The sequence below is a fragment of the Pseudophryne corroboree genome, chromosome 10 (genome assembly GCF_028390025.1).
Source record: "Pseudophryne corroboree isolate aPseCor3 chromosome 10, aPseCor3.hap2, whole genome shotgun sequence".
Taxonomy (NCBI): domain Eukaryota; kingdom Metazoa; phylum Chordata; class Amphibia; order Anura; family Myobatrachidae; genus Pseudophryne; species Pseudophryne corroboree.
The window spans coordinates 210,980,364-211,000,160 of record NC_086453.1 but is presented as its reverse complement, the minus strand read 5'-3'; the positions used below and the strand labels follow the sequence as shown (position 1 = coordinate 211,000,160).

Below are 19,797 nucleotides of genomic sequence, written 5' to 3'. Positions count from 1 at the left end.
GCAGTTGTCTCCTGGTTAAAGGATACGCTGCAGCACTATGTGCAGCGATGCAGCTGCACAAAGTTTTCTTAATTAAATTAACACTCCCAGACTGGCTCCTCATTGATTCAGCAATCTTTTGTAAGACACTCAGCCTAACTCCCAGTACCGGTTATAGCTTGTGCCTAGTGTATTAACCCTTTGCCTGCCATCCCAGTGTTCCTGTAATCAGCCTACAACATAGAAAATATATTCAGTGCCTGTATTCCACCTACTCAGTGCCTGCATAACATGTATTCAGTGCCTGCTAGCCTACTTCCCAGTGTCTGCATTTCACCTCACAGTGCCTCATCTGCCCTGGCTGAGACAGTGATCCAGTTCTGACCTCACCCTCGTGCTCCTGTGCGTGTACACCAGTTTGTGTCTTATGGTCTCTAGTCTATAGTGTGAGCCCCTACTGTTAGGAGTTTAAGTCCAGGGGGTAACCTAAGTATCGGTGTACGTGTCATGCACTAAGGGAACAGCGGGGGGGGGGGGGGGGTTATTGGTGCAAGACCCTCTTGTCTGCAATAGGGCTCTCACACAAATAGCACTAGAGTTCCTAACAACCACACTTAAGTATCAATTCTTACCTGAGTATCACATAATAATTGGGTTGAGGGGGTCCTCATCTGCTCATCCATGATCTCATTTGAGCTGTAGTATAGTCAGTGGGAAAAGGAGGCTAGTTGATAATGCAGACCAACCACCATTGTCACAAGTTCCATAATTTCCTTGTGTATTAATTATTTGCAGGGGCGAAACTAGGATTTTCGGCACCCAGGGCAAATCAGTAATTTGGCACCCCCTCCCCAATTAAAAACAAAACAAAAAACAAATACATTAATAAATATTCTTATTACACGGCACAGTAGTACTCCTCATTATGCCACTCCATGAGGGAGAGAGAGGAGAGAGAGAGAGAGAGAGAGAGAGAGAGAGAGAGAAAGAAAGAGAGAGGTGGGACAGAGGAGAGAGAGTGGGGTGAGGGAGAGAGAATGAGGAGAGAGAGATGGGAGGGAGGGCTGAGGGCAGCGGCGTTTCTAGAGAGGAGGGGACCCGTGTGCAGACTCCATGTGTGGGCCCCCTCCTCTCCTGTAGCCATCACCGCCGCTGACCGCCGCTATCAGTGCTGAGACTCTGGCACAGTGCCAGAGTCTACAGCACTCAGTGCGCTAGCAGCGGCGGTGTCGGCTACAGGAGAGGAGGGGGCCCACACACAGTCACCAATGGATTCCCGAAAGGTTAGTATGGAAGAAATGGGTACAGTGTGTGTGGTGTGGGCCCCCTCTGGATTCAGGGGCCCGTGTACACTGCACACACTGCACTCATTATAGATACACCAGTGGTTGAGGGAGAGAGGGGAGAGAGACATAGATAGATAGATGGAAGGGATAGTGGGGGTGAGATGGGGAGGAGGAGGAGGAGAGAGATATGGGTGAGGGGAAGATTGTAGAGAGAGAGATGGGAGGGAGGGGTGAGGGAGAGGTGGGAGAGAGAGAAGAAAGAGAGATGGGTGAGAGACAGATTAGAGAAAGAGATGGGAGAGAGGTGTGAGGGAGAAATAGGAGAAAAAGTGTTGAGAAAGGAATAATAAGACATAACACTTCAATAAGATGTGTGGTGCGAGGCAGGTATAGGGGGTATTCCACACACAGGGGTCCCGCACACACTATACTGCCCACAGCCTGCCCTGCTGAGCACCAGGGGCCCCACAGACACTATGCTGTCCCCAGTCTGCCCTGCTGAGCACCAGAGGCCCCACAGACACTATACTATCCCCAGCATGCCCTGCTGAGCACCAGGAGCCCCGCACACATCCAACACTCACATCACTCACTGACAGTGGCGCTTTTTCTTTGCGTATGAGACGAGTGCTGAAAGGAGGAGACTGGCCAGTGACACGGAGGAGGACAGGTGCGGAGACTGAGCTGGCATATGGAGGAGAGGGAGTAGACTTGGCGAGGACATATGGGCGATCCATCTCTCATCAACCATAGCCAGAGGTGGATTGGCCATAGGGTTCACAGGGAAGATTCCCGGTGTGCCGACGAACCCGTGGGGCCTGTTTTGTTTGAGGACATGTGGTCCTTTTTATAGACATAATGAATAAGATGCAAAATAATTTGCATATATGAAAATGACTTTGCCACTTAGCCTGTGATTGCAGATGATCTAGTGTATGCTCTGTCTGCCTGCTTGGCTGACATATAAGATTGAGTGAATAGTGATTGGGATACGGCTGGTGTAATAAGCAAGAAAATATATATTTCTAAAGAATGATATAGTTTCCTAAATTCTGAAGGTGTATCATATAATGTGCTCATAATATTTAATTTTATTTATTTTTATCTTCCCCCTTGATACTGGACATGCCCACTATCTGGAAAGTCTTTGGGGGAGGGTGCTGTTGCCATGGCTAGACCTTACACCTCTGGTGTTGCCCATGTGGGGCCACTAGTACAAATCTTTCCAGGGCTGCTTTTTGTTCCCAATCCGCCCCTGACCATAGCACAGACCTGGGATCCTGCCACGGCACCGGGGATTCTCCTGAAGTCATGTGACTGTACAGCATCTCCCTCACAGATCCCTCTCCTGCCCAGCAGCTGAATTCTCAGCACCCCCTCCTTCTGGCGCCCGGGGCACGTGACTCCTTAGCCCCCCCTAATTGTGGCCATATAATATGTAATGTTTTCAATGAAGTGTCCAAGCACAGAGCTATAGTGTATTCTTCAATATTTACAAAACCACTGCTGTTCAATATTATTATTCAGTATATTATTCTTCAAGGCCATAGCAAGGCACCTCCACCCCACTCTGCCCCCAGCACATGTGACATCATTGGAGGAATTCAATGGTTTCTCCCTCTGGACGCCACTAAATGGAATCCAACAAAAATATGTAATTGTTGAACCTTTCAGGCATGATGAGCTCTGGGGAGACACATTTCAGCTTGCAGCCTCCGTGCTGGCAAGGTGAAATGTGGATAAGTGACCCATTTGGGCGCCCCAACGGCACTTTTCACGTTACACCCAGCACTTTGGTCGGGTTTAGCTGTTTTACATTGCTAAACCCTGCCTGCCAATTAAATATCCCCCCCCCCCCCCTCCCCGATCCCCCATCACGACTGGGCACGAAATAATTGAATCAACCCCTATGACTTCACAGAAGAAGGCGCTGTTAGCAGAAAGTTCCCAGAATGTGTGTAGAATACAGGTATGTCCTAATATGGCAACTCTCTATGCTTTATAATGCCGTTCAAGGTACCAAAATGCAGGTACCACTGGGGCACCAGTGGTGCCATCTCCTTCTGTCCTGGGTAGTGGCACATATTGCACACTCCTAGTTACGGCCCTGATATTCTTATTCTCTATTATTGTATAGCTTTCTATTTGACTAAAGGCAAGAACAATAGACAGAGGCAAAAAGAGACATTATAGTACATTATAGTTAAGCAAGCACACAGTTTAAGTTGTAATAAATTGTAAATCTATCGGCAATGTTTATGAGTGCCCCTATTGCTTTTTATCTGTGTGCACTGTTTATACTGTAATATCCTTACTTTAAAAACAATTGGAATATATTAGGGCTCTACATCACATAACAAACTATGGGCCTAATTCAGACCTGATTGCAGCAGCAATTTTTCTCTCTAATGGGCAAAGCCATGCTGGAGTGCAGGTGGGGCAGAAGTAACATGTGCAGAGAGAGTTAGATTTGGGTGGGGTGTGTTCAAAATTAAATCTAAATTGCAGTGTAAAAATAAAGCAGCCAGTATACTATTTACCCTGTACAGAAACAAAATAACCCACCCAAATCTGACTCTCTCTGCACATGTTATATCTGCCACACCTGCACTGCACATGTTTTTGCCCATTAGAGAAAGATTTTTCTACTCGATCAGGTCTGAATTAGGCCCAATATATGATAGACTAAGATATAATCTTACCATTTCCATTCTCCTTTCTTGGTCCTCCATAGTGTCACGGCCAACTCAACGAATAAAAGAACAATGCCAATTAGAAGTATGAGATATGCTATATCCTCCTTTATCCCCACTGTTACAAGAACCATCAGGGTCCCATGTATGCCGAAAAGTAAGCGACTGAAAAGTGCTGCCAGTATCTTCCAGCACTTGCACTTCATTCTTCCTGTTTGCCTGCAATATGGAGAAAGACTTGCTTTAGACATAGATTTATAACAACTATAAGCTTGTGAGATATGCATGTGTATATAAAGAAATGGATGTTGTTCTTTGATGCACTGGAAGCACGCTATGAAACTATAAGGTACAAACCTTTGGATATTTGGGGGTTTAATTAAAGTAGTTAATCATAAATAGGTTGGGCATTAGGAGTAAACTAACTCACTACCTAGTAAGCTATTTAAAATAATGAGATAAATTAGAATATATTCTCAACCAAATATATCTTTATTTAGACTTGCTTGTAGTGTAATGTCATGTGATCACAGCTGCAGGAGGAGTACGCTTTGCCGTGGCAGGCAGTTCCTGTGCAGCGATGGCGGGGATTGGGAAGTACTGCAGATGGGCACTGTAGGGTTCACACTTGTCAGGAAAGGGCAGATGGACATGGAGAAGCTGGTGGGCATGTTAGGAAAAACTGGTGGCAGGGGAGGCATGAGAGAGAAAATCTGGTGGGCAGAGGAGCATTTAAGCATAGGGAGAGAAAGGAAACTGCTATAATATAAAAAATAACTTATTTAGAACATATGTGACGGGATGTAACGGAGTCTGAAATCGCCGGGATGATGTCCAATCACGGACGATTTTTTAAATGGGCAATCACTTACAAGGCATGGTTTTGCCTTGTAAGTGACTGTCCCTCTAAAAAAAGTCTGAGATTGGCCAGCGTCCTGCATCTTCGGAGATCTCTGACTGTGTGATGATATGGATTCTCTGAATACTCATGCAAACAGTTTAGTAAAATGGCAAATGCCCTTTATTGTAAATATACACACACAGGGGGTCATTCCGAGTTGATCACACGTAGCAACTTTTTGCTGCTCGTGCGATCAACTAGATGCCGCCTGTGGGGGAGTGTATTTTAGCATAGCAGGGCTGCGATCACTTGTGCAGCCCTGCTATGTTAAAAAAGTTTTGTGCAGATGTAGACTAGCCCTGCAGTTACTTACCCTGTGCGATCGATCCAGCGATGAAGGTCCCGGATTTGACGTCAGACATCCGCCCTCCAAACACCTAGACACGCCTACGTTCGGATCTCCACGCCCGGAAAACGGTGAGTAGATGCCCCGGAACGCCTCCCCGCTGTTAATCTTCTTGCGATCGCGCTAGCAATCACTTTCTTCTATATTCTGGCCGCTGCCTGGCGACGGCAACGATGCGCGTGCGCAATACGGCCGCCACGCATGTGCAGTTCCGACCCATTTGCACCGCAGCAATGAACCGTTGCGTGCGAACAGGTCGGAATGACCCCCTCAGTTCCCTATAACATCAATAACTACAAGCCAGGATGGCATCTTACTTACTAAGTTCCCACAGTAGTATGTGATTACAGACGCCCAGTGGTGCAGAGAGAGGGGGGGGGGTAAAAATTACCTGGGCCCAGGTCTAATGAAGGGGCCCAATGGGGGTCTAGTAGAGGCCCAGGCCCCCTCCCTCTTACCTGGCAGTAGCAGCTGCAGCTCTTCTCCTCAACCCAGCACACGCTGCTGTGTACTGGCTGCAGTGCGGCCATGGAGGTGCTTAAAATACAATTTTTTTCAGAGTACATGACCACGCCTCCGGTGATTAGGCCACGCCCCTTGAAAAGTACCTGGGCCCAGTCTGACTCTTGACTGCACAGCAGACGCCTGTGGTCTCCTGCTGTTACATGCCGGTTCTGTGTCCACTGGCCTGGGATACCAGCTCAAATTGCACCCTTTAACACAAATTCTCGCCACTGACAGCACCGCAATGCTTAGTCAGCTCCTCCACTTCAGAAGTACATCTACTCTCTGACCTTCTGTGCAGATCTCTCCCCCCAAATACACTCCCTTTTTAAAAAGTCCCACAAATTCCTCCAGGGGTAGACCTGCTTTCCAGAGCTGTCCGAGGCGTGGTGCTCTCTGCTTATTGGAGCTACAGAGTAAAGGGTTGGAAATGGCAGGGAGAAAGGCCAGGTTCATTGCAGGTTAAAACCTGCCACCTGTCTACACCATACTTACCAACTTGGCTGCCCCCTTATCCGGGAGGGGGAAGCTCGGTCGACACATAGGGGATGTGGCCAGCATATAGGTGGGCTGTCCGGGGGCATGGTGACACGATCATGTCATCGTGGCTCCGCCACCCATTCTACAGTGTCAGTAAATTAGGCACTGTGTAGCGGGGGGTGGGACTATGATGACACGAATCGCATCATCAGGTCCCCCGGCCCACCCACTTGCACTCTATTGTAGGTGGCCGAGGGGGGAAGTGGAGGCTGTATCAGGTATGCAGGAGCCTTGTCTGCCTTTCCAGCGGGGCAGAAGCGCCACCGATTTTCAGGAGCCTCCTGGCTATTCCTATTCCAGGAGGGTAGGCAAGTATGGTCTACACATGTCTGGGAGACAACAATAGATGGCAATTAAGTTATCCTTTCTCCAAATATCAGATAGTGTCCAGTCACCACGAGAATAACCTCTTTCTAGCAGCTGCTATTTGTCTGTGAAATCCCCTGGCATAGAATTATCAACCATTATACACATTAAACACAGTATAACCAAATAAACGACATATTCCTAATTTAACAGATAAAATATACCTATACAATATAACAACACAATCCAATACAATATTGGCCAGCATATAACTAATAACATATTAGCAAATAGTGGACCATTGCTAGGAAAGTAACTGTGTGTCTTTTAACACTATGCAGGCTGTGTCATCACAAGCTCCATTACATCCTGCCGTGGGACGCACAATTCAGACAAAAGATCAAACATACTCAAACGTGAATACTGTTCCCTGTATCATCTGTGGAACATATATGTGCAACAACCACCTTCATAAATTAGTAGAAGTTGTTATAGTGGTGTGGTACATGTATAGATTGTAAGCTTGCGAGCAGGACCTCCCTACCTCTATCTGCCTTTTATTACCCAGTTTTGTGTTTTCACTGTGTTTTTTTGTTGAAACAGCAACTTAGTAGCCATCGCTAGTTTCTACAGAGTCCACACTCCAACATAGCCTGGCTACAGGGAGATTTGGAGGAAAAGGAGTAGCCATATCAGGAGTAACTCCATTGTGTGAAGGTCTCCAGGTGGGAATTTCAAAGGAGCTACGTGAGGATTTTTTTGTTCTATACGTGATATTTGGCCTAGCGGAGGCCTATAAAAGGTATGAAGTAAATCCTGTCTGTGTTTTATACATCTTACACCATGATTATCTGATGTACACTGTGAGAAGTGTTCCCTGTCTTTTTTTGACTTTTTTCTGAGGCTGTTCTGTGGATGAAAGGAAGAATTCCTCTGTCATTACTACAAGACTCTATGAGAAATAACATCTAAAGACTCACCACTATCCCAATTAAGGAGCGCATAGTCCATTAATCATTTGTTGTACTTGTGTTTTCACTGTTGTTCCAATTATAAAGCGCAACAGAATATTCTGTTATATAAGAAACTATATAGAAAACAAATAAATATGGAAGTTAAGGTATTTTGGCAGTAATTAGCCTCTAAGTGTGAAAATACTGTACTGGAGGTTAATAAGAGTACAGCTGAAAGAATGAAATTTCTGCAACAGTTATACCCCTTTCAGACCACCAGCTTGTAACTAGAGATGTGCGGCGGGCACTTTTCATGTTTTGCGTTTTGGTTTTGGATCTGGATCCCCGCTCGTGTTTTCGATCTGGATAGGTTTTGCCAAAACCACCCTTTCGGGTTTTGGTTTTGGGTTTGGATCTGGATGATTTTTACAAAAAAAAAGAAGAAGCTAAAATCACAGAATTTGGGGGTAATTTTGATCCTATGGTATTATTAACCTCAATAATATTAATTTCCACCCATTTCCAGTCTATTCTGAACACCTCACACCGCACAATATTGTTTTTAGGCCTAAAAGTTGCACCGAGGTAGCTGTATGACTAAGCTAAGCAACACAAGTGTGCGGCACAAACACCTGGCCCATATAGGAGTGGCACTGCAGTTGCAGACAGGATGGCACTTAAAAAAACTAGGCCCCAAACCGCACATGATGCAAAGAAGTAAAAGAGGTGCAATGAGGTAGCTGTATGACTAAGCTAAGCGACACAAGTGTGCGGCACAAACACCTGGCCCATCTAGGAGTGGCACTGCAGTCCCACTGCACTAATGGCGGATACCGGACGCACGTCTAACACCAACATAGCTGTCAAGGCTTCAGTTATCCACTTTGCAACAGGATGACTGCTGTCATATTTCATCTTCTCCGCAAAGGACTGTTGGACAGTCGTTTGCTTAGGTGAAGTAGTACAAGTGGTCTTCCGACTTCCCCTCTGGGATGACGATCCACTCCCAGCAGCAACAACTACAGCAGCGGCAGCAGTAGGAGGAAGTGGTTCTTGATCTTTCCCTATTTTATCCTCCAAATTTTTCTCCATAATTTTTCTGGAGTCATATAACAAAATGCAGCAAAGGAGAGCGTACCTCTACACTACACAGGGCAAACCCTGTAAAAATTATTTGGATTAAATATTAATAACCCCTTTATTTGGAGTAAATAATATACATCACAGGACAGCACCCCTGAACTTATATGGCAGCACCACTGGACTGTACTTATACGCTAGTACCACTGGACAGGATTTATATAGCAGCACCACTGGACATATACGGCAGTATCACTGGACTTATATGGCAGTATCACTGGACATATACGTCAGTATCACTGGACTGGGTTAGATAAATTCCTATTGGATAAAGATATTACGGGTTATGGTGCGTAGGCACGCATTATAGTTAATATAACTAGTACTAACATAAAAATAACTAGTCCTATAATAAGACTGCATAGGAGGCCACAAATAGGTTGAACTCGATGGACAATTGTCTTTTTTCAACCTTAGTTACTATGTTACTATGACTTATACGTCAGTATCACTGGACTTATACGTCAGTATCACTGGACTTATACGTCAGTTTCGCTGGACTTATACGGCAGTACCGCTGGACTTATACGGCAGTACCGCTGGACTTATACGGCAGTACCGCTGGACTTATACGGCAGTACCGCTGGACTTATACGGCAGTACCGCTGGACAGATACGGCAGTACCACTGGACTGGATTTATATGGCAGTATCACTTGGCTTATATGGCAGTATCACTGGACATTTACGGCAGTATCACTGGACTTTTACGGCAGTATCACTGGACTTTTACGGCAGTATCACTGGACTTTTACGGCAGTATCACTGGACTTATATGGCAGTACCACTGGACATATATGGCAGTATCACTGTACATATACGGCAGTACCACTGAACTGGACTTATACGGCAGTAACACTGGACTTATACGGCAGTATCACTGGACTTATACGGCAGTAACACTGGATTTATACAGCAGTATCACTGGACTGGACTTATACGGCAGTACCACTGGACTTATACGGCATTATCACTGGACTTATACGGCAGTATCACTGGACTTATACGGCAGTATCACTGGACTTATTTGGCAGTACCACTGGATTTATATGGCAATACCACTGGACTGGATTTATACGGCAGTATCACTGGACTTATACTGCAGTATCACTGGACTTATATGGCAGTATCAATGGACTTATACGGCAGTACCACTGGACTGGACTTATACGCCAGTACCACTGGACATATATGGCAGTACCACTGGACATATATGGCAGTACCACTGGATTTATACAGCAGTACCACTGGACTGGATTTATACGGCAGTATCACTGGACTTATAAGGCAGCATCACTGGATTTATACAGCGGTATCACTGGACTTATGCGGCAGTACCACTGGACATATACAGCGGTATCACTGGACATATACAGAAGTACCACTGGACTGGATTTATACGGCAGTATCACTGGACTTATGTGGCAGTATCACTGGACTTATACGGCAGTACCACTGGACATATACAGCAGTATCACTGGATTTATACGGCAGTATCACTGGACTTATACGGCAGTACCACTGGACTTATACGGCAGTACCACTGGACTTATACGGCAGTACCACTGGACTTATATGCCAGTACCACTGGACTTATACGGCAGTACCACTGGACATATACAGCAGTACCACTGGACATATACGGCAGTACCTCTAGACTTATAATACAGCACAGGGACACAACCACTGGACTGATGCAGCACAACACAGCACCACTGTACTGGACTTATACAGCAGCACTGGACATATGGCAGCAGAGGACACCACCACTGTGACTGGACTAATGCAACACAAGACACCACCACTGGACTGATGCAGCACAACACAGCACCACTGTACTGGACTTATACAGCAGCACTGGACATATGGCAGCAGAGGACACCACCACTGTGACTGAACTGATGCAGCACAAGACACCACCACTGGACTGATGCAGCATAAGACAGCACTGGAATGACACACATAAGACAGAGCAGGTCGCCACACCACTTTCCCGCACAGACACTGAGGAGAGAGACACGTCCTCTCGCTACACTCTCCAGGACTGGAGTAAAAATGCCGGCGACGCTTGGCTCCTTATATGGGATCCAAAACCCGCGAGAATCCGACAGCAGGATGATGACGTTTTGCCTCTTTCTGGTTTCCGAGTCTGGCGGAAAGTCCCAAGCCAGACTCGGATCTGGGCTCGGGACGTGATGTTCGGTAGGGTTTGGTTCTCAGAGAACCGAACCCGCTCATCTCTACTTGTAACACAGGTTATTGCACATGAGCGGGCATAACCCTTGTTGCTATGCGGTCTGAAAGGGGCCAGTTGAAATAATCCGGTTCGAGCGACCAGGGTTGAACACGTGTTCAACCCAGATCAATGTGCTGTGTGAATGGGAAAGCTGGGTCGATGCGACCCAGTTTCCGTTCACACTGTATGGATGGGCGGCGCTTGGAGATCATCTTCTCTTCAAGCGCCGCCCCCGTACGCGTCACCGCTGCCATCACCAACTCGGCAATATGCCAGGTTGGGGACAGCAGCATAAAGGGGCTCAGGTGGGTCGCACCGGTAACAGGATAGAGAAAGTGTAGAAAAAGAGCCCCTTAAGTATACATATGTTTGACTTCTGCTATTGTCAGTTTTGTCACTTAGGACAGTGAAACGGTCAATGAGAGTGCCAGGGATATATATACCAGAGTGCAGTGTGCTTCTGCTTTTGGTATTTAGCTGTCAATGGGTTGCTGCAATAGCCCTGCTAACCAATGAAAGAGCACAGAAGTAAGAGGGAGTAGAGAGGTGATACGGGAAAGCCGCGTCGATGCGACCCATTTCCCGTTCACACTGTATGGACGGGCGGCGCACGTGTCACCGCTGTAATTGCTCTTTAGCAGGATGCTAGATTGGGGATTATGGGGTCTATTCATGAAGCAGTGAAAAGTGTGGAGAAGTGAGCCAGTGGAGAAGTTGACCATGGCAAACAATCAGCATTGAAGTAACATTTATAATTTGCATACTATACAATTGTACGGAGCTGCTGATTGGTTGCCATGGGCAACTTCTCCACTGGCTTACTTCTCCATGCTTTTCACTGCTTCATGAATAGACCCCCATGTGTGTTTGCATTCACAAGGATAACATGATGATCTATCTGACGAGTATTTAACAACTGCAGATTGTTTTTTTCTTAGGATTTTGTGTCAGTGGGCAGAGGGGCATGTAAGGGGATATCTGGAGGGCAGAATGGTATGTGAGGTTAAAGCTTGTGGTAAAGGAGTACATGGAAGAAAATATGGTAGGCAGAGAGGTGTGTGAGAATAATACTAGTGGACAGCGGGAGTTATAGTCCATGTAAAGAAAATAATTATTGAGCAGAGGGGCTTGTGAGGAAAAAGCTGGCGGGCAGAGAGGCATGTGAGGAGAAATCTGAAAGAAAGAGGGGTACGTGAGTGACAAGATACTAGGCAGATGGAACATTTTCAAAAATCTGCTGTGTTAGGAAAACCTGGTGGAGATTTTATGTTTGCTTTATTTATTTATTTTTGTTCAGGTATAACAGCAGTGTAGCCCTCTGGGTAAAGCAATGCACTGGGGCCCCTTGCCATCCTCCAGGGGTAGGGGTAGGGGGTGCTATCAGTGGCAGCTTTGATGTCCTGTGGGTGGTAGGGGGTGTTCTACATATCTTCCGCTCAGCATGTAGGACCTGGAGCAGTAATTTCTGCTAATTACTCCTTTACTGCACATATGGTGGGAGATGGGGTGGGAGGTAGAACACTAAACTGCAGAAGGGGGGCATTGGGCTGAATGAACGGGCCCTGGTACATGACTTCCAGGGTGAAGGGGGGTGTTTAATACGCAGGGGAGGGGTGGGTAGTGGAGTGGGCAGGGCTTAATATTCATATTTTTTTCTGGTGGGAAGGCAGCTTGCTTGACAGCAGATATTTCCAGTTCCTGTAAAAAGATTTCTTATCTTTCAATGGGATAAAAAAAACAGAAAGTCCCACCTTTCAGAAGGTACTGGAGACTTGGGGATCAGAGTTCAGGAGCCAGAACAATCCATCAATGGAAATATAAAACTGCATACCAGGCGTGTGGATCTGGGGCAGGGACCAGCTGCTATAAGGCTGATATCACTGGTTCTGGGCATAGCAAGCTGCCTGTGTCCACGGAAAGGAGAGAGTTGCAGCTTTTGGAGTATACCCTCAGACAGAACCTGAGATATTTGGCTAGGGAAAAGCAATTAACAGGCTCGGATGGGGACCACTACTTTGAAGTTCGATATCTCCGGTTCCCCAGGGCCTATTTTCAAAAACCTGGTACCTCTGGAAAAAGGGGACCCCCAGCTATCATTCTAGGACCCTTATGGTCCTGGGGCCCTTGGGCAATTGCCGATTGAGCCCATAAAAAAAGACGGCCCTGTGTACAAACATTTTGCATTGCCTTTGAATAAGCATAATACCAGTAGCGGATCTTGCCACGGGCAAGCAGGACTTTTGCCCGGGGCGCCGTTGCCCCGAGGGCGCTGCCGCCGTGGCAAGATCCGCTACTGTTGCCGTGCGCGTTGATGTCATCGTGCACCGCACGCCATTGTGGGAGCGGCCATAGACGCTAGAGGTCATAAAGTCTCTCCCATAGATCCGAGGAGCGGCGCCGGCGGCTGGAGACGGAGGGCAGCAGTGGTCGGGAAGCAGGAGTGGGGATGGTGAGTATTTATTTATTTTTGTAAGCGGCACAGCTACAGGGGGCACAGCTACAGGGGTCACAGTACTGGGGGCACAGCTACACAGGGCGCACACTACTGGGGCCACAACTACTGAGGGCACAGTTACACAGGGGGCACAGTACTGGGGGCACAACTACTGGGGGCACAACTACTGAGGGCACAGCTACAGGGGGCATAACTGACCACGCCCCTTCCCCGTGAAGCCACACCCCTATTTTTTGCCACGTACCTGTGGCGCGCACTAACCCTGTTTTTCCTGTCGGGAAGGGGAGGGGGGGCGTTGGGCGCCAAAGGAAACTTTCACCTTGGACGCCACAAGGTCTAGAACTGGCCCTGCATAATACATTTACATTACTCAAATAAATCATCCCAAAAAGTGTCTTTTGTAGGTAGACTGTGTCTCTTTTTTCTCTCTTTTTTATTTTAATAATTCTAACATTTGGAAACTGCCCACCTCTAGAAATTGTGCATTTGTCTTTTTGCAGCAATGCAGCAGCCTGGACAGTGTTCTGCATCAAACATACAGTAAGTTTTATTTTTTATTTTTTATACTAATGCGTTTGACAACAGACAAACATAATAATCTTTCCTTGCACACAGAGCCGGCCCTAACCAATATGATGCCCTAGGCAAGATTTTGGCTGGTGCCCCCTAGCACCACCGCTAGTTCCGCCTCTGACCCTGCACCCCTTTCCCAGCACCATCACCCCCCACCCATAGCAGTCCTTTTTTTTTATTTCCTACCCCCTGTAATTTAAATAAGAACAGTGTGCACATTCGGCGCACAGCCCAAAAAGGTATGTGTTTTTGCTGGCAAGGGGCATGGCCACACAATAGTACCCCCAATTCAAATTTTGCCTCACAGTAGTGCAACTTTATTCACAATACATCATACGATAGTGTCCCTTATTCACATTACATCACACAGTAGTACCAATTTACCTTATATACGTTACTTCTCACAGTAGTGCCCCTCATTCACATAACATCATACTGAATTGCTCCTTATTCACATTAAACCACACCATATTGCTCTTTATTCTCATTACACCACACCATATTGCTCCTTATTCACATTACACCACACCATATTGCTCTTTATTCACATTAGACCACACAGTTGTGCCCTTTCTATACGTTACGCCACACAGTAGAGCACCTTATACACATAATGCCACACATTGGTAATGCATTTATACACATAATACCAGACAGTAATGCCCCTTACACATATGACACATTATTAATGTCCTTATAAACATAATGCGCTTTACACATTATGCCAAGCCTTATTAATGCCCTTATACATATAATTTCCCTTACACATATGCCGCACATTGTTAATGCCCTTATACATATGACACACATAATGTCCCTTACACATATGCCGCACATTATTAGTACCCTTAAACACATAATGATACACATAGTGTCCCTTACACATATGTTACACATTATTAATGCCCTTATACAAATAATGACACATTCCATAGTTCCTGGCGTGAGTCAACTGGCAGCTCTGCTAACATCGGGTGCCTATTTTTTATGAAAATGCATCTTATTTGCATTGCTATGTGGCTAGAATGCACAAGCAGTTTCTGCTGATTAAAATGATATGCAGCATGCCTATATACTGTGTACGACTGTGGCTGTATCTGCATACGAAATGCTACACATAAAATATAGGCATGCTGCATATCATTTTAATCAGCAGAAGCTGCTTGTGCCCCTAGGCATACCAGATGCCCTAGGCAATTGCCTAATTTGCCTATGCCTAAGGCCGGCTCTGCTTGCACACACTCAGTGTGTTGACACTTTGGGGAGACAGGGATACATGAAGTAACACTGCACGATATGAACGTTCTCGTTAACTCGTTCATATCGTGCAGTGTGTAGGCACCAACGATGAACGATGCGCGGCTCAGCGCTTGTTCATCATTGGTGCCCCGTCGCTTATGCATGCAGGCCAATATGGATGAGATTGTCCATATTAGCATGCATTGCTATAGCGCCGGGTGACGGGGGGGAGTGAAGAAACGTCACTCCCCTCGTCACCTCCCCCGCCGCCGGGTCGCCTGTCTGCCGTATCAGCGGTCGGGCAGCTCGGCAGCGGGTCGCCCAGTCGTAGGGCCCTTAAGTTACTTTTGCAATTGCATTAGCATATATCTCAAAATTAGACCCTGTGGGGCAGATGTATTAAGCCTGGAGAAGTGATAAAGCAGTGATAGTTACAAGGTGATAACGCACCAGCCAATCAGCTCCTAACTGTAAATCTACATATTGGAGCTGATTGGCTGATGTGTTATCACCTTGCATTTACTCCTGCTTTATCACTTCCCCAGTCTTAATACATCTGCCCCACAGGGTCTAATTTTGAGATGTGTGCTAATACAATTGCAACAGTAACTTAAGGGCCCTACAGACTGGGCGACCCGCCGCCGAGCTGCCCGACCGCCGATACGGCAGATACGGCAATGCATCCTTTGACAGTCTAAAGCTTTAGCCTGTTGGTGCCTCTGGATCAAGATCCATCTCTACACCCCGATGTATTCCCTGTGGAACACAGTGTACACCGCTGCAGAAAAATAAATAAACAAGTTCTACAGCAGCATTAAGTACAATAAACAGGTGCCATTAGCTTGATTAGTAGTACTAATCACTAGAGATGAGCGGGTTCGGTTTCTCTGAAACCGAACCCGCACGAACTTCATGTTTTTTTTACGGGTCCGAGCAGACTCGGATCCTCCCGCCTTGCTCGGTTAACCCGAGCGCGCCCGAACGTCATCATGACGCTGTCGGATTCTCGCGAGACTCGGATTCTATATAAGGAGCCGCGCGTCGCCGCCATTTTCACACGTGCATTGAGATTGATAGGGAGAGGACGTGGCTGGCGTCCTCTCCATTAGAAATTAGATTAGAAGAGAGAGAGAGATTGTGCAGAGTCAGACAGAGTTTACCACAGTGACCAGTGCAGTTGTTGTTAGTTAACTTTTATTTATTTTAATATAATATATCCGTTCTCTGCTATATCCGTTCTCTGCCTGAAAAAAAACGATACACAGCAGCAGCCAGTCACACAGTGTGACTCAGTCTGTGTGCACTCAGCTCAGCCCAGTGTGCTGCACATCAATGTATAAAAGGCAAAGCTTATAATAATTGTGGGGGAGACTGGGGAGCACTGCAGGTTGTTATAGCAGGAGCCCCCAGGAGTACATAATATTATATTAATTTAAAATTAAACAGTGCACACTTTTGCTGCAGGAGTGCCACTGCCAGTGTGACTAGTGGTGACCAGTGCCTGACCACCAGTATAGTAGTATATTGTTGTATGTATTGTATACTATCTCTTTATCAACCAGTCTATATTAGCAGCAGACACAGTACAGTGCGGTAGTTCACGGCTGTGGCTACCTCTGTGTCGGCAGTCGGAACTCGGCAGGCAGTCCGTCCATCCATAATTGTATTACAATATATACCACCTAACCGTGGTATTTTTCTTTCTTTCTTTATACCGTCGTCATAGTGTCATACTAGTTGTTACGAGTATACTACTATCTCTTTATCAACCAGTGTACAGTGCGGTAGTTCACGGCTGTGGCTACCTCTGTGTCGGCAGTCGGCAGGCAGTCCGTCCATCCATAATTGTATTATTATTATAATATATACCACCTAACCGTGGTTTTTTTTTCATTCTTTATACCGTCATAGTGTCATACTAGTTGTTACGAGTATACTACTATCTCTTTATCAACCAGTGTACAGTGCGGTAGTTCACGGCTGTGGCTACCTCTGTGTCGGCAGTCGGCAGGCAGTCCGTCCATCCATAATTGTATTATTATTATAATATATACCACCTAACCGTGGTTTTTTTTTCATTCTTTATACCGTCGTCATAGTGTCATACTAGTTGTTACGAGTATACTACTATCTCTTTATCAACCAGTGTACAGTGCGGTAGTTCACGGCTGTGGCTACCTCTGTGTCGGCAGTCGGCAGGCAGTCCGTCCATCCATAATTGTATTATTATTATAATATATACCACCTAACCGTGGTTTTTTTTTCATTCTTTATACCGTCGTCATAGTGTCATACTAGTTGTTACGAGTATACTACTATCTCTTTATCAACCAGTGTACAGTGCGGTAGTTCACGGCTGTGGCTACCTCTGTGTCGGCACTCGGCAGGCAGTCCGTCCATCCATAATTGTATTATTATTATAATATATACCACCTAACTGTGGTATTTTTTTTTCTTTCTTTATACCGTCGTCATAGTGTCATACTAGTTGTTACGAGTATACTACTATCTCTTTATCAACCAGTGTACAGTGCGGTAGTTCACGGCTGTGGCTACCTCTGTGTCGGCAGTCGGCAGGCAGTCCGTCCATCCATAATTGTATTATTATTATAATATATACCACCTAACTGTGGTATTTTTTTTTCTTTCTTTATACCGTCGTCATAGTGTCATACTAGTTGTTACGAGTATACTACTATCTCTTTATCAACCAGTGTACAGTGCGGTAGTTCACGGCTGTGGCTACCTCTGTGTCGGCAGTCGGCAGGCAGTCCGTCCATCCATAATTGTATTATTATTATAATATATACCACCTAACCGTGGTTTTTTTTTTCATTCTTTATACCGTCGTCATAGTGTCATACTAGTTGTTACGAGTATACTACTATCTCTTTATCAACCAGTGTACAGTGCGGTAGTTCACGGCTGTGGCTACCTCTGTGTCGGCAGTCGGCAGGCAGTCCGTCCATCCATAATTGTATTATTATTATAATATATACCACCTAACTGTGGTATTTTTTTTTCTTTCTTTATACCGTCGTCATAGTGTCATACTAGTTGTTACGAGTATACTACTATCTCTTTATCAACCAGTGTACAGTGCGGTAGTTCATGGCTGTGGCTACCTCTGTGTCGGCAGTCGGCAGGCAGTCCGTCCATCCATAATTGTATTATTATTATAATATATACCACCTAACCGTGGTATTTTTTTTTCTTTCTTTATACCGTCGTCATAGTGTCATACTAGTTGTTACGAGTATACTACTATCTCTTTATCAACCAGTGTACAGTGCGGTAGTTCACGGCTGTGGCTACCTCTGTGTCGGCACTCGGCAGGCAGTCCGTCCATCCATAATTGTATTATTATTATAATATATACCACCTAACCGTGGTTTTTTTTTCATTCTTTATACCGTCGTCATAGTGTCATACTAGTTGTTACGAGTATACTACTATCTCTTTATCAACCAGTGTACAGTGCGGTAGTTCACGGCTGTGGCTACCTCTGTGTCGGCAGTCGGCAGGCAGTCCGTCCATCCATAATTGTATTATTATTATAATATATACCACCTAACTGTGGTATTTTTTTTTCTTTCTTTATACCGTCGTCATAGTGTCATACTAGTTGTTACGAGTATACTACTATCTCTTTATCAACCAGTGTACAGTGCGGTAGTTCACGGCTGTGGCTACCTCTGTGTCGGCAGTCGGCAGGCAGTCCGTCCATCCATAATTGTATTATTATTATAATATATACCACCTAACCGTGGTTTTTTTATACCACCTAACCGTGGCAGTCCGTCCATAATTGTATACTAGTATCCAATCCATCCATCTCCATTGTTTACCTGAGGTGCCTTTTAGTTCTGCCTATAAAATATGGAGAACAAAAAAGTTGAGGTTCCAAAATTAGGGAAAGATCAAGATCCACTTCCACCTCGTGCTGAAGCTGCTGCCACTAGTCATGGCCGAGACGATGAAATGCCAGCAACGTCGTCTGCCAAGGCCGATGCCCAATGTCATAGTACAGAGCATGTCAAATCCAAAACACCAAATATCAGAAAAAAAAGGACTCCAAAACCTAAAATAAAATTGTCGGAGGAGAAGCGTAAACTTGCCAATATGCCATTTACCACACGGAGTGGCAAGGAACGGCTGAGGCCCTGGCCTATGTTCATGGCTAGTGGTTCAGCTTCACATGAGGATGGAAGCACTCAGCCTCTCGCTAGAAAACTGAAAAGACTCAAGCTGGCAAAAGCACCGCAAAGAACTGTGCGTTCTTTGAAATCCCAAATCCACAAGGAGAGTCCAATTGTGTCGTTTGCGATGCCTGACCTTCCCAACACTGGACGTGAAGAGCATGCGCCTTCCACTATTTGCATGCCCCCTGCAAGTGCTGGAAGGAGCACCCGCAGTCCAGTTCCTGATAGTCAGATTGAAGATGTCAGTGTTGAAGTACACCAGGATGAGGAGGATATGGGTGTTGCTGGCGCTGGGGAGGAAATTGACCAGGAGGATTCTGATGGTGAGGTGGTTTGTTTAAGTCAGGCACCCGGGGAGACACCTGTTGTCCGTGGGAGGAATATGGCCGTTGACATGCCAGGTGAAAATACCAAAAAAATCAGCTCTTCGGTGTGGAGGTATTTC

General features: G+C 45.9%; 1 protein-coding gene across 2 annotated transcripts in view; it reads right to left on the bottom strand.

Annotated features, from left to right (window-relative positions):
- LOC134966380 (transmembrane protein 26-like) overlaps nucleotides 1-19,797 on the bottom strand; it is a 208,130-nt gene that overhangs the window by 96,983 nt on the left and 91,350 nt on the right. For both annotated transcript variants that reach the window (XM_063943060.1, XM_063943061.1), the window contains exon 2: nucleotides 3,968-4,177. In XM_063943060.1, the coding sequence (XP_063799130.1) occupies nucleotides 3,968-4,164 (197 nt within the window). In that variant the 5' untranslated portion in view covers nucleotides 4,165-4,177. The remainder of the gene's footprint in view (nucleotides 1-3,967; nucleotides 4,178-19,797) is intronic.